This window comes from Nyctereutes procyonoides, unplaced genomic scaffold (assembly GCF_905146905.1).
Source record: "Nyctereutes procyonoides isolate TBG_1078 unplaced genomic scaffold, NYPRO_anot_genome, whole genome shotgun sequence".
NCBI lineage: Eukaryota > Metazoa > Chordata > Mammalia > Carnivora > Canidae > Nyctereutes > Nyctereutes procyonoides.
This window is the reverse complement of record NW_026575146.1, coordinates 71,388,730-71,410,956: the sequence shown is the minus strand read 5'-3', so window position 1 is coordinate 71,410,956 and position 22,227 is coordinate 71,388,730. Positions and strand designations below refer to the sequence as shown.

The 22,227-nt window shown below is 42.4% G+C and overlaps 1 protein-coding gene across 7 annotated transcripts in view; it reads right to left on the bottom strand.

Annotated features, from left to right (window-relative positions):
- ZNF577 (zinc finger protein 577) overlaps nucleotides 1-20,688 on the bottom strand; it is a 48,132-nt gene extending 27,444 nt beyond the window's left edge. For 2 of the 7 annotated variants that reach the window (XM_055310372.1, XM_055310373.1), the window contains exons 1-4: nucleotides 10,156-10,235; nucleotides 1,981-2,179; nucleotides 880-1,006; nucleotides 515-610 (exon numbers count right to left, since the gene is read on the bottom strand). In XM_055310372.1, the coding sequence (XP_055166347.1) occupies nucleotides 515-610; nucleotides 880-1,006; nucleotides 1,981-1,995 (238 nt within the window). In that variant the 5' untranslated portion in view covers nucleotides 1,996-2,179; nucleotides 10,156-10,235. Of the gene's footprint in view, nucleotides 1-514; nucleotides 611-879; nucleotides 1,007-1,980; nucleotides 2,180-5,271; nucleotides 5,344-10,155; nucleotides 11,955-19,662; nucleotides 19,706-20,143 lie in introns of those variants that run through there. The other 5 variants (XM_055310368.1, XM_055310369.1, XM_055310367.1 and 2 more) reach the window with 5 other exon arrangements.
- Between the last annotated feature and the right edge of the window lie 1,539 nt (nucleotides 20,689-22,227).

Sequence of the window (22,227 nt, the reverse complement as noted above, 5' to 3'; positions counted from 1 at the left end):
GACTGAATAAGTAGACAGAGGTGCCCTAAGAGTAAAGGTATGTGTAATTTTCAAATGCCTTCAGGTGAGGTGGGGTGTCATGGAGGGATTTCAGCCCTTTTGAAAGGGGCAGGGATGCGCAGAAGATGAGAACTGTGCCAAGTGCAAAGCCGTCTGTACAGAAGCAAATCGTCAAAGAACAGGTGGTGGGAACTCTGCAGAAAAAGAAGGGGAGAAGACACACACAAGCTGGGCAGGAGGGAACCAGGTAAGAAATCTGGATCCTAGATGAAAAGCTGTAATCAGATCTAGAAATGAGAAAAAAAGAAAGACCTCATCCTTTCACAGCAGGCAAAGAACAGCCCTACTGAAGAAGAGAGATACAGAAAGGAGTTGATCAGATATCTGTGTCACCAACTGGTATAAAAAAAAAAAAAAAAGGTTCCCCACACTACTTCCAGAGTGTTAACCTTTCACTGATCAACCGGAATTTTAGTGTCCTTTCTCCCCATTTTCCTGATTTTCACTCACTCACCTGAACAGGTTTGACTATGAGCTACTCCCTCTACTGTCCATGGCAGTCCTCCTTGTTCCAACTGAAAGAGTGAATCTTGTTTGCTGGCTTGATAACCTGTAAAATGGGAAATCATGGACAACTTGGCACCAAGTACTTAAGCCTGAGGAATCTATGAAAACTGGAGAGAGGTTGTACATCAGTTTTACTTCAGTAAAGTAAAATCCTTTTCCCAGGGAAGGGAGAACATCTACACTCTAGGGCCAAAGAGGAGAGTAAGAGTCTATACCCTACAATGTTTAGTCCAAACCAGGAGATATTTCAGGAATACTACAGATTTTATTGAATGAGAAAGAAAAGGCAACTGATTGTGATGCTGTCCTCACCCAGGGACACCAGGTTATTGTAGTTCTCCAACATCACGTCCCAGTACAGGTCCTTCTGAGACAGAGTCAGTAACTGCCACTCCTCCCAGGAGAAGCTCACAGCCACATCCTCAAATAATAATGATGCCTGTAACAACAAATGTCAATGCAAGCTAAGGTAGAACAGATGATGTGGAAGAGAGGAACAGGAACACATTCTGGTCATTTTCCCATGATACATTATGCACACTGTGGGTATTTCACATACCACATACCCCATGTATCTTAGTCCACTCAGATTGCTATAACAAAATACCGCACACTGGGTAGCTTACAAAAAACAGAAATTTAACCTGTGATTAAGAAGGTATAAAGGGAGCATGGCTACTATCTGTACTCCAAGCTGTTATTAAAGAATGGAATTTTCAGCTGTCTTCTGCCAAATGGCAAAATTCTCCTTCATGGAGGACCACTCACAGATCAAGCACCCATTCATTCTATTAAATAATTCAGGCTTTATTCCTGGGTAAAGTGTGGACTGCTAGAAGGTTGTATCATCCAGGTGCATAGCTTTTGAAGAATTTATCCAATAGTTCTGCTTTGGCATTTACCCCCTTAGCTTACTCTGAGGAACACAATGAGAAAAAGCCAAAGGAAACATCCTGTGTCTTTATTACATGACTGATACTGAGGACACTGTCTACCACAAAATTTCGGTGAAGAGCAAGGAAAAGAAATTTCTTAAGTACTAAGAGCAACAAAATTACTTTCCCTGAAGAACTGGTTTGCTTTCTCCTCATAGATACTACACACCATGTAGCTTTTCATGTTTTTCTTGTTATTACAGGTGCCAAGAAATGAGACATAAATTCAAAGCTAAGGTAGCCCACAAAGTCTTACAGTCATTTACCTTGGTTCCATCCTTAAGAGCTTTGTATGAACCCTATGACCTATATATTTTCCTTCCTAACCTACCCAGATTTTAAGATTATCACCTAAACTTATTTTCCAACAGATGCTGATTTTTATCAACTATGGTGTCTCATTTTATCAGACCCTGTTTTAGAAGCTTCCACAAATCCACTGGGAAACAAAGGACAAAATAGGTAAAATAAACCTTACCTGCACATTGGTCATTTTCCTGTTCTAAAGAAAGGGCTAGCAATCCAGGATATGCTCTGTCTTCTGTCTGCTCTGGGCCTGCCTGGAGGTTATGGTCAGATATCTCAGGTCAGGCTGCTGCCAGAAATGATGATCTCCTAAACCTGGGACCTTCTCCTTCTTCCAGTACTGAAAACGTCTTGTTCCCGTATCCTAGAACCTATAGATTCAAGAGCAAATTCAACTGTAAGACTACATGCACCCAAGACTCACAGCTTTCCCTTGCCATGCTGACTCACTCTAACAAAAGGCCCTAACATTTCCTCTGCATCTTTAACACCAGGGAAGCTTTTATATCATGGTGCTGTGCTCCATAGGTAGATATGGAATAGGCAAGAGGAATCCCTTTTTTGGGGGTGGGAAACTAGAAAAAAAGTTGGACTAGAATGGATATGAAAGAGATGGGGGGGGGAACCCACCTCACGATCTTGTCCATTGCCAAGTTCTCACACACATCAATTTTAGAAAAGATAATATATACAAGTGGTGGTCCTGGAAACTGCCTTAAAACCACCTGTGTCCATACATTCCTAAAATTTTTGTTAATTGCACTGGAGCAATTATCCCATGTGAAAACCAAGATCTATACAAATCCTCAATACTACTCTATAAGGTACGCATTATCTCCATTTTATACACAAGTAAGCTGAGGCTTAATCAAGTGAAGTGTGTTGTCCACATAACTTCTTCCCTAAGGGGATGTTAGGTGGTGGTTCAGCGGTTTAGTGCCTGCCTTTGGCCCAGGGTGTGATCCTGGAGTCCCACAACAGGCTCCCCACAGGGAGCCTGCTTCTCCCTCTGCCTAAGTCTCTGCCTCTCTCTCTCTCTGTGTCTCTCATGAATAAATAAATAAAATCTTAAAAAAAAAATCCCCAAGTAGCAACTGAGAATCTGAATCCACATCTGCCCGTCTTCATGATGACACATCCCTTTTCCAACAGTCTCAAAATACAATTTTCTTTTCTTCTGCATTTTAAGAACTTCATTCTGTAGCACATTATACAGTGGAGTGGCCATATGGCCAAAGTTGCAAGAATAGAACCTCTGGAACCAGTTCTTGTAATATTTGCTATGCACATCCAGCCAGCTCCTTCCACACAAGCCAGAATGCAAAGGCAGACCCATCCTTGCCTCAGCAGCAGCAGATCAGAAATCAGTATCCCCAATGGCCAAGCCCTGGACCCATGCTAGAAACTCACACTCTGAGGACACAAACACCATGAAGTCAATTTGAATTTTGTTTCACCCTGCAAGGCAGCAAATTATTCTCAAAGACTCTCTAGCTCTCCTGAATCCTCCACACCTAGACAGCTGATCTCTGACCCATTCTCTGGTGGACTGGTAAACATGGTGAACAAGGATAACTACCCACTTCCATGTCTAATCCTGACAATGCTTTATCCCAGTCTTGGCCTTTCATCCAGTCTGAGTGCTGGCCTACAAAGGATGGTATACAGCTCAAGTGCAGAACTCCATACAGGCAGGAGAGAGGTAGGAAGAGGGGGTTAGACATGAATGAATTTACAACTGAGATCTCTAGGACTGGAGATCAAGGACTCAACCATTTCTCAGAAGCCCTTGACAGACTTTCCTTCACACTTAACAGATTAGAATTACACCAAATGTTCATGCCTAGAACACTGCAATGAAACTGAAAATGGCAATGGAACTACCCTGATTGGTAGGACTACTCTATATTTCCTACAGAACTGTGGTTAAGGTCAAGTTCCCAAATGGATGGCTGCCTATATAAGAGATTTTCTTAACCAAAGGGGCATGGATGTCAGGTTGGCTGCTAAAAGTAGCTAATAAAATAAATTAATAGGTTAGAGGAGGAAAGCCGAAATTGATATTGAAAAAACAGCTCATAAAATTCAATATTCCTTTTGTTACAAACCTATAATAACCTAGGAATGGAGTGGCTACTTCCTTAGGCTTATTATGGTACAATGGGAAATAGATATTTGGTTTATGTCCCAGGTTTCTGGCACACAGCTCCTAAAATCCTTGGAATCTGTGGAGTGACAAGAGTAGCTTTTATATGCCAATGAGATTATCAGTGACTTGGGATCCCCAGATAGCTTCAGGATAGGAGGAAATCCCCAGAAAGACCAAGGCATAATTAGTGGGTTAGAACTTTCAGCCTCACCCCTGAACCTCTGGGAAGTGGAGGGAGCTGGAGATTGAGTTTAATCACTAGTGGCCTACATAATTCACAAAATCTCCTAAAGTACACAGTTTGGAGAGCTTCTGAGTTGGTAAACACTTTGAGGTGCCAGGGGTGTGTGTACCCCTACCCCTACTCCACAGGGACAGAAGCTCCTGTACTCAGGATCCTTCTGGATCTCACCCTCTTCAATTGGCTATTCATTTTTATCTCTTATAATAATTTGGTGATAGAAAATAAAGTATCTTCCTGAGTTCTGTGCACTCTTCTAGTAAATTATTAAACTTGGGGGGGTGTAGAAATCCCTGATTTATTTATTTTAAAGATTTGTTTATTTATTTGAGACAGATAGAGTCTGCACATGTGTGAGTAGGGAGAAGGGCAAAGGAAGAGGGAGAGAGAGAGACAATCTCAAGCAGACTTCCAGCTGAAGGCAGAGCCCAACCCCAGGCTCTGTCTCACAACCCTGAGATCATGACCTGAACCAAAAGCAAGAGTCAGATGCCCAATTGACTGAGACACTGAGGTGCCCCTGAAACCCGATTTATAGCCATCTGGTCAGAAGTACAAATGGCAACCTGAGAATTGTGACTGGCATCTGAAGCGTGGTCAGTCTTGTGAAATGAAGTCCTTAACCTGTGGGATCTGCATTAACTGCTGGTAGTTAGCATCAAAACCGAGTTGAATTTTAGAAATCCCAGGGATGCCTGGGTGTCTCAGCAGTTGAGGATCCGGCTTCGATTTAGGGCATGATCCTGGGGTCCAGGATCAAGTCCCACATTGGGCTCCTTGTGGGGAGACTGCTTCTTCCTCTATGTTTCAGCCTCTCTCTTGGTGTCTCTCATGAATAAATAAATAAAATCTATATATAAAAAAAGAATTTTAGGGGGATCCCTGGGTGGCTCAGCGGTTTGGCACCTGCCTTTGGCCCAGGGCGTGGTCCTAGAGTCCCAGGATCGAGTCCCGCGTCAGGCTCCTGGCATGGAGCCTGCTTCTCCCTCTGCCTGTGTCTCTGCCTCTCTCTCTCTAAGTCTATCATGAATGAATAAATAAAATCTTAAAAAAAAAAAAGAATTTTAGGATACCTAGTTGGTGTCCAGGGAGTTGGGAGAATTGGCTGGTGTGGGGAGGACCCCCATACATGTGATGTCAATAATGTTGGGGGCAGGGAGGAACAGCCTGCTGATAAAACAAGAATAAAATCCTATGAAGTTCTTGTAAAAGGATACCTCAAGTATAACACCATTTGCATAAATTTCTTAAATGCACACAGAATAGATATTGTTTGAAGATAGATACTTAAAGTCCAAAAATCATTATAATGTAAAATTTCAAGTTAGAGTTTACTTCTAGGGATGAAGAGGAACAAATGGAGTTGGGACTTGTAGTTGACACATTAGTTGGATGTCACACTTTCTTTCCAAAAGATAAGAGGACAAGAGGAAAAACATCTGAAGCAAAACAAAACCAAAGCAAAAATGTAACACTTTACATGCTCAATTGAGAGCCAGTGAGATGCTGGAAGCATTTCTATGAAGCATGGAAAGGATTAATTACTACCATTCTCATTCATCACTGATCTTACCATGTCATTAGAGAAAAGAATCAAATAGCAATCATCAATATGAAAGAAAAGGCAATAAATTATCAACATTTGCACAGTATTACTGTAGACCCAGCAAACTCAAGTAATTGAAATGGACAATAGTAAAAAATAAGAGTTAGTCATGATGAACACAGTAATGTATAAACTCCTCAAATCACTAATATAACATTGTGTGTTGATGTACTAAAATAAAAAAAGTTTAGTCAGTGGTTGAAAAATTATAACATTCCTTTACATATATTAAATACCATCAGCATTATTATTTTTGGTGTAATTGACATATATCAGTTTCAGGTGTACAACATAACAATTCAATATCTGTATATATTATGAAATAATCACCATAATAAATATGGTTAATAACTATCACCATACGGTTATAAAAACTTTTATCTGGTGATGAAGAGTTTTAAGATCTATTCTCCCAGCAACTTTCAAATATGCAGTACAGGGACACTTGGTGGCTCAGCAGTTGAGTGTCTGCCTCTGGCTTGGGATGGGCATGATCCCAGCACCCTGGGGAGGCCGCTTCTACCTCTGCCTATGTCTCTGCCTCTCTCTCTCTGTCTTTCATGAATAAATAAAATATTTAAAAAAAACAAAAAAATATGCAATATAGTATTATTAACTATAGCCACCATTCTGTACATTACATCCCTATGACGTATTTATTCTATAAATGGAAATTTAGGTCTTTTGATTCCCTTGACTCATTTCACCTACCCCCATGCCTCAACCTCTAGCACCCACCAATCTGTTCACTGTATCTATAAACTTGGTCTTTTGGTTTTGTTTCATTTTTTTTAAGATTCCCTAGATATAAATGAGATAATACAATATTTGTCTTCCTCTGATTTATTTCAATTAGCATAATGCCCTCAAGGTCCAACCATACTGTTACAATTGGAAAGGTTTCCTTCTTTCTTATGGCTGAATAATATTCGTGTGTGTGTGTGTGTGTGTGTGTGTGTGTGTATACTGACTGAGCCACCTATCAGGCGCCCTTCTGATATATGCACTTCTAATACATGTCTAAATTCCCTCCCTTGAATGCTTTAGTTGCATTCATCAGAAGTTGACATGTAGGATTATTAAAATGCAATTCAAAACATTTCTACTGTAATATTTTTTGAATATGGATTATTTAGACTTGTATGGTATGCTTACCAAAATATGGATATTTTCTACTTTTCAGTTTGATATTGCTTTATGAGCTTAATTCCACTGTAGTCAGAGAAAATATTCTGTGTGATTTCAATACTTTGAAATTTGTTTAGACTGGATTCATGACCCATCATATACTAAGTTTTTATGGTTGTTCTATGTGCATTTGAGAAAAATTGTTGAGTGGAGTGTTTTACACTGGTCAAGTTTGTTAATCATGTTCTTCTAATTGCTCAGGAGTTGGTGGTATAGTGGGCTGGTGACATGTTTTTGTAAATAATGTTTTCCTGGAACACAACCATACCCATTTGTATGCAGTCTCTAGGCTACTTTCATTTTATAATGGCAGAGTTCAGCAGGTGCAGGACTATCTGGCCTGCAAAGCCTAAAGTATTTACTTTCTCACTGCTCTTTACAGAAACCTTGCTGACCACTATTAAACTATAGCCTTCTAGCTTCTGTCTCCTTGTTCTTTGTTACTGAGTGAAGTGTGCTAAGAACCTCCTGTTGTGACTGGCCATTTGTCATTTCTCCTTGTATCTATCATACCCTACACTTCAGAAATTCTACTAAGTAGGGGAGCCCGGGTGGCCCAGCAGTTTAGCACCGCCTTCAGCCCAGGGAGACCCAGGATCGAGTGCTGCATCGGGCTCCGAGTGGAGCCTGCTTCTCCCTTTGCCTATGTCTCTGCCTCTCTCTTGTTCTGTGTCTCTCATGAATAAATAAATAAAATCCTAAAAAAAAAAAAGGAATTCTACTAAATATATACCCAACAGAAATTTCATCCATCAAAATGCATGTAGAAAAATATTTGTGTCAGCATTATTTATAATAGACATAAGCCAGTAACAACCAAAATGTCTATTAATAGCAGATGCATAAATAAATTAGGGTAGGGCAGCCCGGGTGGCTCAGCGGTTCAGTGCCGCCTTCAGCCAGAGGCCTGATCCTGGAGACCCTGGATTGAGTCCCACGTCAGGCTCCCTGCATGGAGCTTGCTTCTCCCTCTGCCTGTGTCTCTGCCCACCCCCCCCCCCCGTGTGTCTCTCATGAATAAATATATAAAAATCTTAAAAATAATAAATAAATAAATAATTGGGGTATAATCACACCAAAGAATACCATACAGCAATGAAAAGAAAATGAACTACTGCTATATGGAAAACTTAGATGAATTTCACAACAAAATACTAAACAAAAGAAGCCAGATACAAAAGGACATATACCCTATGATTCTATTTGCATAAAATTCTTTTAAAGATTTTATTTATTTACTTGAGAGACAAAGAGAGAGCCAAGGGAGCAGCAGAGGGATAGAGAGAAGCAGGCTCAGCTGAGCAGGGAGCCGGAAGCAGGGTTGGATTCCAGGACCGTGGGATCATGACTTGAGCCGAAGTCAGATGCCCAACTGACTGAGCCATCTAGGCACCCCTCCATTTGTATAAAGTTGACAGCCAGGAAAATTTAATATGATGTCTTCAGATAATAATTACCTCTGGGGAGAAGGAAGGAGATTAGAATAAGGTGAAGCTCCTAGGGTACAACAGTCCATTTTTTCATTTTTTTAGGTTATACTTGAAAAATACTCTTAAAGACAAGTAAGGATGGGAATGCCTAGGTGGCTCAGTGGTTGAGCATCTGTCTTTGGCTCAGGGTGTGATCCCGGGATCTGGGTGTCGAGTCCCACATTGGGCTCCCTGTGGGGACCTTGCTTCTTCCTCTGCCTGTGTCTCTGCTTCCTCTTTCATGAATAAATAAAATCTTTAAAAAAATAAAAAGTAAGGATCAGTTTTACTTATAAATATAGAAGCAAATTTTTTTAAATTTTATTATGAAAAAAGTTCAAGCCTAAGAAGAAGAAGAAACAGTATAATTAAACCCCATGTACAAAGCGGAGGGGTACAGGGACGGCTCAGTGGGTTAAGATGAGACTCTTGATTTCAGCTCAGGTCATGATCCTAGAGTCATGGGATTGAGCCCCATATCAGACTCCTTGCTGAGTGGGGCCTGCTTGAGATTCTCTTTCCTTCTTCTGCCTCTGCCCCGGAGTGGAGTGGAGTGGAGTGGAAAGGAAAGGAAGAAGGAAAGAAAAGAAAGAAATCAAAGTATAATCAAACTCCTCATATGTATTATATACCTTCAATAATTATCAACTCAAACCTAATTTTTATCATCTATACCACCACTCATCTCCCTTCACCAATGGATTATTTTGAAGCAAATCTAAGACATCTTTTTATTTCTAGATGCAAAAATATTAAATAAAATATTAGCAAATAGAACCCAGCCACATATTAAAAGAACAAAACATTATGGATAAATATGGTTTTCTTCAAGGAATATAAGACAGTGGGAAATCTAGCAATCTATAAATCAAATATTAAAGACAGAGAAGAAAAATATAAATGATGGGCTTTAATGTACAGCATGGTGATTACAGTTAAGACTGTATTATATAACCGAAAGCTGCCAAGAGAGTAGACCTTAAATGTTTTCACCACATAAAAAAATGATAATTGGGGAGGTGGGTGGGGAGATGGGGTAATTGGGTAATGGGCCTCCTCATTAAGGAGGAGGGCAGGTGATGTGATGAGCACTGGGTGTTATATGCAACTGATAAATTACTGAACACTACATCTAAAACTAATAATGTGCTGTAAGTTGGCTAATTGGATTTAAATTTAAAAAAGAAGTAGTAATTAGGTGTGACATGATGCAAACGTTAGCTAACGTATGGTGGTAATTATTTTGCAATAAATGAGTGTATTAAATCAACATATTGTATACCTTAAACTTACAAAACCATTATATGTCAATTATATCTCAATAAAGCCAGGGGGGAAAAATCCTTGAGAAAGAGGAACAAAACCCTGATAAATCAGTTACCAGGGCACCTGGGTAGCTCAGTGGTTGAGCGTCTGTCTGCCTTTGGCTCAGGTCGTAATCCTGGAGTCCTCGGATCAAGTCCCGCATCATGTCCCTCACAGGAAGCCTGCTTCTCCCTCTGCCTATCTATTTCTCTCTCTCATGAATAAATAAAATATTCCTTAAAAATCATAGTTACCAATTATTCAGACTATACTAGGTACCAGGGACTACACTTTGTACTTAAAGAACATTTGCTAATTTAATCTTTATAACAACTCTATGACAGTTTTGTTTTGTTTTCACAAAGAAACTGACTCAGACATTAACCTACCCAAGTCAGAAGCAGAAGCAGATTCTTCTTACTCCACAGTTCATACACTTGCCACCTGGCCATAATTATTTGCAGATAACAAAAATAATCAACTAGAAAATATAAAGGAATCAAGGTATAAGCTAGTAGCAGTAACATTAGTAGACTGAGGTGACAAAAATAGTGTATTTTTAAAATATTTGCTTTTGTATGAATAAAATTTTTGCATTATATGAGAAGAAACAAAAAGAGGGAGTGGCATCATAAATGAAAAACTCACACCATTTACGATTAAAACAATATAGACCATTTAGGAATAAACATAAACAGGTATGTCTAAAACAGTGGAAAATCACCACCACCGCTGGCCAAGGAAACAAAAACGCTTGGGTTAAAGGAAATCCATCACATATTCCTGAAAGTATTGGACCTAGACCTACATCAGTTTTACCCAAATTATCATCATTAAAGATTTTATTTATTTATTCATGAGAGACACAGAGAGAGAGGCAGAGACATAGGCAGAGGGAGAAGCAGGCTTCCTCCAGGGAGGCCCATGTGGGACTCATCCCAGGACCCAGGGATCACGCCCTGAGCCGAAGGCAGACACTGAGCTACCCAGGCTTCCCCAGTTTTACCCAAATTAAGTCACCCACGCGATGGTACATAACTTCAATAGTTAAAAAAAGAAAAGAGGGCAGCCCGGGTGGCTCAGAGGTTTGGCGCCGCCTTCAGCCCAGGACGAGATCCTGGAGTCCCAGGATTGAGTCCCACATCGGGCTCCCTGCATGGAGCCTGCTTCTCCCTCTGCCTGTGTCTCTGCCTGCCCCTCTCTCTCTTTCATGAATGAATAAATAAAATCTTAAAAAAAAGGGAAGAAAGACAAAAAGTTCCAAATAGTAATATAGAAACAGCTGATAGGATATTAGATTCACAATGTATAAAATTATATCAGTACCTACACAAATCATCCCAACACTAAAATTGAAATACTCTAAAATCTAACCAGAGTTATTTTCTGGACTTAGGAGTTTGACCATGTCATTACATGGGTCGGAAATAAAACTGAAAACACCTTTTCAGTAAGAATATAGAGTAAACGTGGGCGCAATAGGCCCAAAACTCCATGTTTAAAAGTCAGGATGTGACAGCATCAACAACCGAGCTCCCCAACACCGACACGACTCCCGCTTCCCTCAACCAGACACCCCAAAACGCTACTCTCCCCACGTTCTCGTCCCAAAACGGAGTCTCACACGCTCCCCCTGCACAGGGAACCCCCAAATGATCCTCCCACACAGCAACCCCCAGGGAGAATTCCCACTCGCTTCCCCAACACCGACGCCTCACGCGCTCCGGACAAAAAACAAACAAAACCCAACGCGCTCTCCGTGGCCTCGAAACACTCCCAGAACCGACACCGACCTAGTGATAACCCCGATCTTCATCGCTGGAGACCAATCACCGTGCCACTTCCTCAAACACTTTGCTCAGCGTCTACCGCCCCCGAGTCTCACCTCAGCGGCTGACAGACCCTCAGAAGCGCAGAGGAGGATGGCGGCCGACGAGGGCCAGCCCGCTTGTTCCAGAGATCCGGAATCTGGCACGGGGCTCGGCCTCTGTGACGCCATAATGCAGCGCGCGCAGCAGACTGTTAGACGGGAGCTACCGTTTCTTCGCTTACTACCTCGTGGCGGGTACCTCTCTTTTTGCACCTTTTCTGGGAAGGCACTAGACGGTGAGAAGCTATTGAAAACGCTTTGGTTCACTTCATTTCTACGCCACTTTACCCATTTGGCCCTGAATCTGTAACATTCACGACGGGCGGTGCGTATACCGCTTAGCCCCTCAGACACTCAGGCCTGCCCAGATCTCTCCCCAGGACCCTCCGAGATGGTCGCGGACTTGAAGGCCCTTTGATTTAAAGGAAAGGGCCCACGTAGGAGTTTGCGGAGAGGGTCCCAGCCAATCCTGAGTAACAGTTGGGAGGGGAGCAGGCTGGTATCCTGGGAATGCTGGCTGCAGGGGGCCTTATGGAGAAAGCGGCGTGTGAGGCCAGGCGAGAGTTTAGAGAACTCGGAAAAAGGCATTAAAGGCATTAGCCAGAGTGGACAAATAGAATTATAAAGCTCGGGATCCCTGGGTGGCGCAGCGGTTTGGCGCTTGCCTTTGGCCCAGGGCGCGATCCTGGAGACCCGGGATCGAATCCCACATCGGGCTCCCGGTGCATGGAGCCTGCTTCTCCCTCTGCCTATGTCTCTGCCTCTCTCTCTCTCTCTCTCTGTGTGTGTGACTATCATAAGTAAATTTAAAAAAATTAAAAAAAAAGAATTATAAAGCTCTTGGTATTGATTAGGTTCTTGTCTCAGAGTCGAAGAATGAGTCTCCCAGACAAAGGAGAGTGAGTAAAGCGATAGAAGTTTTAAGTAAAGATAACAGAGAAAGCTCTCAGAAGTGACAGCAGTCCCCACAGGGTTGCCACTGAGGGCTGGTAGGGTTGGTCTTTTATTGAAAGCCAATCTGGGAACGTAAATATTTTTTTAAGATTTTATTTTATTATTGTTTTAAATTATTTATTTATTCATGAGAGACACAGAGAGGCAGAGACATAGGCAGAGGGAGAAGCAGGCTCCATGCAGGGAGCCCGATGTGGGACTCGATCCTGGACTCCAGGATCATGCCCTGGGCTGAAGGCAGGCGTTAAACGCTGAGCCACCCAGGCGTCCCTAAATAAATAAAATCTAAAATAAAGTTAAATTGAAAAACAACCTCTCCCCTCTCTTCCCCTCTGCTTGTGTTCTCTCATAAATAAATCAAATAAACAAATACTCTTAAAAAAAAAAAAGCTTGGAACTTTCAGACCTGCCCATTCTCTTGAGAAGGGAGAGGGGTTTGGAAATAGAATTAATGATCAGTCATGCCTATGTGAGGAAGCCTCCATAAAATAGCAAAAGTATAGAGTTCGGAGAGCTTCTGGGTTGCTGAACTTGTAGAGGTGCTGGGAGTAGTGCCTGGAGAAGGAATGGAAACTTTGTGCGCCTTGCCACATACTTCACCCTTCACATCTCTTCCACCAGACTGTTCATCTCTATTCTTTATCATATCCTTTTATGATAAACTGGTAATTGTGTTTCCAAATTCTGTGATCCACTCTAGCAAAATAATTGAAACTGAATTTGAACCCAAGGAAGGGTTGTAGAAAACTTCCAACTTGTAGCCAAGACAGACAAGTTGTAAGGTGGGGACCTAATTTTCAGTTAACATCTGAATGGGGGAGTTTTGTGGGAGTAAACCCTTAACCTGGGATCTGACACTAACTCCAGATAGGTAGTGTCAGAATTGATTTGAATTGTAGGCCACCCAGCTGGTTAGAGAATTGCTTGGGAGGATGGAACTCTCCACACATCTGGCATCAGATGTGATGTAAGTATGGTAGTGATGTGAGAATAACGGAAACACAAAGGAGGGAGGGCAAGGCTCTCCCTATTCAAGAGCAACATGAAGGAAGCTACTCTCATTTTCACCTTGTGGGCTCCAACTATATTCTTACTTTATTTCAATTATTTGCAAAAGAAGGGAAGTCATTAAAATGTTCAGTCATCCTTTCATTCAACAAATCACAGATTTCTGTAATATGCAGCCATCAAATCCTCTTGCTGACCTGAGTCATTTGCAATTTGTGTTTCAGCACTTTTTGATCAATCACTATACTAAATGCTAGTGACATCAGAATGATGTAGTACAATTCCACTCACATAAAAATGTGTTAATAGGTGTACTTACCTACATAAATTCATGTATATGTATGCATATACATGCATGCACACATAAACCTACACATAGATATAGATGTTCACATAGGTAAAAACACACTACCACACATTTGTTAATGATGTGTCAGAGAATTAAGGGGAACAATGTATAGAGGGGTACTTTGTTTTATCATCGTGTGTACTATATAATGACTCTTTTACATTGAAAATGTGACTCTGAGTCTGTGGTTCTAACACCAAATACATGGTGTCTTTTCCAATACCAATTTTCCAAGTCTCTGATTCTCCAATTATAGTGTCCTATAATTCAATCCTACCTAACACTAACTACTCAGAGTTATTAGCATCAGACTAAACAGCTTAAGGGCTCAGTTCCACAAGACTGCCTTCAGTTCAGATACCAGTCACAAGTACCAGGTCCCGGGATCCCTGGGTGGCGCAGCGGTTTGGCGCCTGCCTCTGGCCCAGGGCGCGATCTTGGAGACCCGGGATCGAATCCCATGTCGGGCTCCCGGCGCATGGAGCCTGCTTCTCCCTCTGCCTGTGTCTCTGCCTGCCTCTCTCTCTCTCTCTCTCTCTCTCTCTCTCTCTCTCTCTCTCTCTCCCGGGATCGAATCCCACATCGGGCTCCCGGTGCATGGAGCCTGCTTCTCCCTCTGCCTGTGTCTCTGCCTCTCTGTCTCTCTCTCTCTCTCTGTGTGTGACTATCATAAATAAATTTAAAAAAAAGAAATATATATTTAGTATTCATCCTTGTTTCTGGCAAGAGCACCTAAACTCTGGGATTTTCAAAGTGTTGAGAGCGATTAAGGTGTGTTTTGTTACATTGAGGTGGCTTTTGGAAAGCCCCTGTAGGAAGGGTCTGGTTGCCAGAGGAACCACCCTGTTATAGCAGTGGTTAGACTTTTATTCCATCCCCTAACCTTGAAAGAGGGCACAGGGGCTGTTAGTGGACTCAATCACCAATGGCCAATGAGCTAATCATGCGTGCCTAGTGAAGCCTCCATAAAACCCCAAAAGGCCCCAGTTCAGAGAGCTGTAAGGCTGGAGAACACATGGAGGTGCTGGGAGAGTGGCAAACCTGGAGAGTGGCATGGAAGCTCCTTGCCCTTTCTCCATACCGTCTGTATCTCTTCCTCTTCTGACTGTTCCTGAGTTATATCATCTTATAATAAGGTGGTAACCTAGTAAGTAAAATGTTTCTCTGACTTCTTGAACCACTCTAGCAAATTAATTGAACCCAAGGAGGTCATGGAAACCTGATTTATAGCCATTTGGTCACAAGTGCAGGTAACCTAGATTTGTTTTTTTGTTTTGTTTTGTTTTGGTAGCCTGGATTTGAGACTGAATTGGAGCAGTGTGGGGAGCAGTCTTCCCTCCTCATAATAACTGCTATCTTATTTTATATCATGCATATCTTCATGTTTTTACTAGATGTGTATGTATTCACAAACAATATATACTTTCATATGTATGTTTCAGAAACAGATGAGAATGGTAGTATATTTTATGTACTAAAAAAAAAAAAATTAAAGGGGTGGCTCAGTCGGTTAAGTGTCTACCTTTGGCTCAGGTCATGATTCCAGAGTTCTGGGAACAGTCCTGCATGGGGCTCCCTGCTCAGTGGGGAACCTGCTTCTTTTCTCCCCACCCCCCATGCTTTCTCTTGCTACCTCTATTTCTTTTTAAATTTTATTTATTTATTCATGAGAGACACACAGAGAGAGGCAAAGACATAGGCAGAGGGAGCCTCCTCCCTGCAGGGAGCCTGATGTGGTACTCGATCCCAGGACGATGGGATCCTGGACTGAGGCAAAGGCAGATGCTCAACCACTAAGCCACCCAGGTGCACCTCATTATCTACTCTTTAATACATAAATAAATAAATAAAATCTTTCAAGGGATCCCTGGGTGGCGCAGCGGTTTGGCGCCTGCCTTTGGCCCAGGGCGCGATCCTGGAGACCCAGGATCGAATCCCACATCGGGCTCCCGGTGCATGGAGCCTGCTTTTCCCTCTGCCTGTGTCTCTGCCTATGTCTCTGCCTCTCAATCTCTCTCTCTCTCTCTGTGTGTGTGTGTGACTATCATAAATAAATAAAAATTAAAAAAAAATCTTAAAAAAAAAATAAAATCTTTCAAAATTAAAATAAGTAAATAATAAAAATTATAGGTAGTGTTTTGTTCTTCATGCTATGGAAATAGTAAATTCCTAATCCACCAAGGGCTCAAATATGAAAGTTATTGGATTTTTATGGAGTTTTTTTCAGCATCAGTGATCCTAGGACTTTTCTAATATAGCAGACACTGTTGGTTACTTGCTGTTGCAGAGAAGCGTTAACACAGCTCATCTTAGAAGGGCCTTCTTGCATGGGAATTTAGATTTGGGGAGAGTTCTCATTCTCTATTTTTTTTTTAAGATTTTATTTATTTAGGAGAGACACAGAGGAGAGAGACAAGCAGGCTCCACACAGGTAGCCCAACGTGGGACTCGATCCCAGGTCTCCAGGATCATGACCTGGGCTGAATGCGGTGCTAGCTAAACCGCTGAGCCACCCGGGCTGCCCCTCATTCTCTATTGAATGGCTCACTATGCCTAACTTGTTCTTTCAAACAGTATGGTTTATCCTAAACATTTGCTCTCCTCTGGGATTCTGGAATTTTGATATGTGCTAGGCAGTGAGTGCCTGCATGAACCTCCAGTAAAAGCCATGGGCACTGTGTTTCTAATCTAACACAATTCATGTGTGTTATCACAACCTGCTGCTAGAAGTAAGTGTATCGTGTGACTTCACAGAGACATGACTTGTGGGAGCTGGCACCTGGTTTCCTCCAGATTTTGCCATTTGGACCTTTTCTCTTTGCTGATTTTGCTTTGTATATTTTTATGGTAATAAATTATATGCTGAGGCCTGTGAGGCCTACTTAATCACTGAACCTGGGGTAGTCTTGGGTTTTCTCATCACATCTGCCCAACATCCATTCACTTCCTAATCCTTTAAAAAAAAAAAGATTTATGTACTTATTCATGAGACACAGAGAGACAGACATAGGCAGAGGGAGAAACAGGCTCTGTGAGAGAAGCCTGATATGGGACTCGATCCCAGGACCCCAGGATCACAACCTAAGCCAAAGGCAGAGGCTCAACCACTGAGCCACCCAGGCATCCCTTCCTTCTCCTTTTCTTTTTTTTTTTTTTTTTTTTTTTTCAAAATTTTATTTATTTATGATAGTCACAGAGAGAGAGAGAGAGGCAGAGACATAGGCAGAGGGAGAAGCAGGCTCCATGCACCGGGAGCCCGATGTGGGATTCGATCCCGGGTCTCCAGGATCGCGCCCTGGGCCAAAGGCAGGCGCCAAACCGCTGCGCCACCCAGGGATCCCCTTCCTTCTCCTTTTCTAACAGATTCTCCAGGTGTTCCTCAACTTATGGCAAGATGTCTCTATTCTGTCTCCATCTTCACATGGTCTCATCTTCCCTGTGTGTCTGGTATAGAGGGGCACTTACTGGACTTGGGGCTCATCTAGACACTCTTGGATTTTCTTTTTTTTTTTTTAAGATTTTATTTATTTATTCATGAGAGACACAGAGAGAGAGGCAGAGACACAGGCAGAGGGAGAAGCAGGTTCCATGCAGGGAGCCCGACGCGGGACTCAATCCCAGGTCTCCAGGATCAGGCCCTGGGCTGAAGGCAGGTGCTAAATATATATTTCTTATTCTAAATCACAAATCACAGTAACTCACCCAGGTTATCCAGTGAGAACAAGAATCCAGATTAAAAAGCCGAATTAATTCGATCCCAAAACCCACACACTGGTCACTGGGCCTGTATTTGGAGATGCTTATATGTTCACTTAGGAAATATAAAGGAGTTTGTTTATTTATTTAAAAGATTCTGTTTATTCATTCATGAGAGACAGAGAGAGGGACAGAGACATAGGCTGAGGGAGAAGCTCCCCTCCCTGTGGGGAGCCCGATGCGGAACTAGATCCCGGATCCCAGGATCACGACCAGAAGCAAAGGCAGACGCTCAACAGCTGACCTACCCAGGCGTCCCTAAAGGAGTCAATTTAAAAGCTATTAGTAGAACTCTGGCTGATTGGAATGCTGAAGTATTTAGGGGAAAGTATGTTGATGTCTTACTTTGACATCACCAAAATTACTTACTTTGAAATACACCCCCAAAAAACTTTTTTTTATTTTTTTAAAACTTTCTTTAAAAGAAAGTAAAATGAGGTGCACCTGGGTGGCTTATTGGTTAAGCTTGCATCATGATCATGATTATGATGTCCTGGGATCAAGGCCTGAGCAAGATTCCCTGCTTGTCGGGGTGTCTGCTTCTCCTTCTCATCTCCCTGCCCCGCACCCCTACTTGTGCGTGCTCTCTAATATATAAATCCTTTTTTAAGAAAAAATAAAATGAATTGACGAATTGTAGGGGAAGGATAGATAACTGATAAAGCAAATATAGTAAAATATTAATGGCACAATCTATGTGGTAGATAAACATTTACTGTAAAATTCATTCAGCTTTGCTGTGTGTTGGAATTTTTCATAAAGAAATGTTAGAGCCATAATTTCATAGTAAAATTTTGAGCTGGAAAAAGCTATTAGTAATAACAAAGGTTCAATGTCCAAAATGAAATATATATTTAATAATATATACATATTTTTTAAAGTAACCCCTCCACCCAATGTGGATCTCAAATTTACAACGTCAAGATCAAAAATTGCATGCTCTATGACTGAGCCAGCCAGCTGCCCCTAATATTTTAAAATTATTTTACCACCTAAAGAAAATTAGGAGAGGGCAGCCCTGGTGGCTCAGCGGTTTAGCGCCGCCTGCAGCCCAGGGTGTGATCCTGGAGACCCTTGATCGAGTCCCACGTCAGGCTCCCTGCATGAAGCCTGCTTCTCCCTCTGCTGTGTCTCTGCCTCTCCTCTCTGTGTATTCTCGTGAATAAATAAATAAAATCTTAAAAAAAAAGTTAAAAAAAGAAAATTAGGAGAAAAGAAAAATTAGAGATTAAAGGCTAGAAAAAAAAAGACACTATTTACAATTAAAACAAAGGCCAAAACAAACAAACAAAAAAACGGAAAGGAGATGAGAGTTGTAAATACACCACTGAACAAATGCCAAATCCTAACATAATCGTAAGATAACTAAATATTTCAAATATGCCAAAGCCATCCAAACAGATGGGAGTATTTAATCAGATTCTAGTCACAATGTCAAGCCTTCTCTTACCTGTTTATGAATTAGTGTAGCCATTAGAAAAATTCTTTTTAAAAAAGATTATTTATTTATTCACGAGAGACACAGAGAGAGGTAGAGACATAGCAGAGGGAGAAGCAGGCTCCCTGCGAGGAGCTAGATATGGGACTCGATCTCTAGACCCGGGGATCACGCCCTGAGCCAAAGTCAGACGCTCAACCACTGAGCCACCAGGTGCCCAGAAAAATTCTTAATAAGATCATTTGTTTTATGGAAATGTTTACAATATGAAATTATTTTTAAAAAGCAGATTATCTCAATGTTTCCAGAGTTTATCTGAATTATGAAAATTAAGCAGAGAAAATAAAAGACAAAATCTGAAATATACTAACATTTGAGTAAAAATTACCTTTGGGAAACAGAATTAGGGGGCTCAAAATGCTGTTTTACTGGTGTCAGAATCTGAAAGTAAATATCCTAGTAAACTTAAAGTGAGAAGGAAAGTTTAGTTACAGTGAACTCATCTTTAACGGAATGCTTACCAGTTTAGATTCGCTTAATCCTTGATCTCCATAAAATTCTTACCTGTGGGAACGAGAGGAGAGGGTGATGTGGGGGCCTAAGGAGACTTGCAAGCTAGTCTGGAAGAGAACTAGAGTGAAGGCTGAGGGGAAGGTAACGGTCGTCAGGTCTGTGTCACCGCCTGCTCCTCTATCACTGAGCCCCGCGTTCAGTGGAGATCACGCTTTCCTCGACAAATAACCACTCCCCTCCAGTTCTCAATCACTAAGCGCCCCTGGCACGGTGACCTGCACGGACCCCAAACTCTGACCTCACGAGTCTCAGTCCTTGATCTCCACACGGCCGGAATGCCTGACCACCGCAGCCCCGCAAGCCCATCCCAGCCTCAGAGCCACGGACGCCCGTAGAGCCTTTCCCGTCCTTAACCTCCTCCTTAAAGACTCTCAGACGCTGACCTAGGTTTCCCCCACCCCACTGCAACCTCCATCCGCCATGTCCCACCTCTGCGAACTCGTAGGTTACCGGCCGGGCGCCGAGGTCCGGAGAACCAGCTACGGCAGCCGCGGGGGGCCGAGGACCCCCCCCCCTTCCGGCGTCTCCTCGGGCCAGGGCGTCCGCGGCGGGGCTCCTTGGACGCCCCCGTCTTAAGTCTTGGCTGCTCCGACGCCTCAGCCACCTGCGTGTCGCTCTACGGGGAGCTCCAGGCCATGCACCATCCTGTTCTCACCCCGCCCTTTCAGCTCCTGCGCCGCGCTGCTCGGGGGTTACAAACTGTACAGACAAACGCCAAACTGTCGGAAACGCGCGGCTCGTGAGCGCGGCCATGTTGGCGGAATATCAGGGATCCGTACAGCGGGGAACAAGCTCCAGGAAAAGGGCGAGGGGAAGGGTCTGAACGGCTAGGATCTAGTGGTCATCCCAGCCAGCGAGGTTAGGCTTGGAAGGTGTGCGTGAGGGTCACAATATAAACTCACAGCCAGGGTCTGGCAGCCCCGGTGGTGCAGCAGTTTAGCGCCGCCTGCAGCCCGGGGTGTGATCCTGGAAGCCTGGGATCGAGCCCCGTGTCGGGCTCCCTGCATGGAACCTACTTCTCCCTCTGCTTGTGTCTCTGCCTCTATCTGAATTAAAAAAAAAAAAAAATCTTTAAATTCACAGCTAAGGCCGCCTTTTGTTCCAGGCCTGTTTGGGAAACACCAAGAGTTGAAATTTTAAAGTGTGTTCTCTGAAATAAGCGGATACAAAAGCAACTGTGAGGGGCTCCTAAGTGGCTCAGTGGGTTAAGCCACAGACTCTTGGTTTCAACTCAGATCAAGATCTCAAGGTCGTGAGATAGAGTCCTGCATCAGTCTCTGCCCTTAGCAGGGAGTCCACTTGGGGCTCTCTCCCCCCTCTGCTCCTCCCCTCTACTCTGTCTCTGTAAAATAAATCTTAAAGAAAAGAAAGGGGGGACAGCTGTGATGCTGTCTTAGCTTTAGCAATACCGTGGGAATGGTTTTGAAGAAATAACACGCAAGCATTCTAGATGGCAGTTTCACCACCTGGCTGCTGGTAACTAATGTTACTGGAAGAGGATTCTGGAGCGTCTGCCTACTGTTTTGTCACTTTAGGTCGTGGGCGCTCTCTGCGCTCTAGTCCAGGCTGCCTCACATGCAGCGACAGGGAGCTAGGACAGAGACAAATATAGTCCTAAGCTTTTAAGTTAATATAAATCGGCCACTATAACTTTATAGAAATGTCCAAAAGCTGTTAAAATTATATAATAGTAGCTGTGAATTTTTTTGAAAGGTAAATAAAATCTGAGAATACTTTCATCCACAAATTGGTCTACTTCCAATTTAAAATGGGGAACCCTGGGTGGCTTAGTGGGTTAAGTGACTTGATTTCCCTCAGGTCATGATCTGGGGAGTCTGAGAATTCTCTCTCCCCAACCCTCTACTCACACGCTCTCCCTCTGTGTGGCTCTTTCAAATAAATCTTTTAAAAAATATGTATCTAGGGGCTGCCCAGTTGGTGCAGTGGTTTAGCACCGCCTTTTTGGCCCAGGGCATGATTCTGGAGACCCAAGATCGAGTCCAGCGTCGGGATCCCTGAATGGAGCCTGCTTCTCCCTCTGCCCGTGTCTCTGCCTTTCTGTGTCTCTCATGAATAAATAAAATCTCAAAAATATGTATCTTTGAAGGCTCCTGTCCAGCTCAGTCCATAGACCATGTGACTCTTGATCTGGGGATCCTGAATTTGAGCCCCACGTTGAGTGTAGAGATTACTTAAATTTTGAAAAAAACATGTCTTTTCATGTTAATTGGCTATTCAGAGTCGCCTGTTCTGTGAATATTTACCCATTGATTTTCTTATTGAAGAACAATAACAGTTCGTTATGTACTCTTAAGTTTAAAAAAAAATAATCTTGTTTTCATCCTTTGTCACTTAAGTATTGCAAATATATTCTCTCAATGTGCAGCTTTTTACTGTTCTTGATGTATATTATACGGAATATCTAATTTTAATGTAACTAAAATTTAATGATCTTTCTCATTAGTTTCTACCTAGTTTTCCTTTTTTCTTTTTTTTTTTTTTTTTTGAGAGAG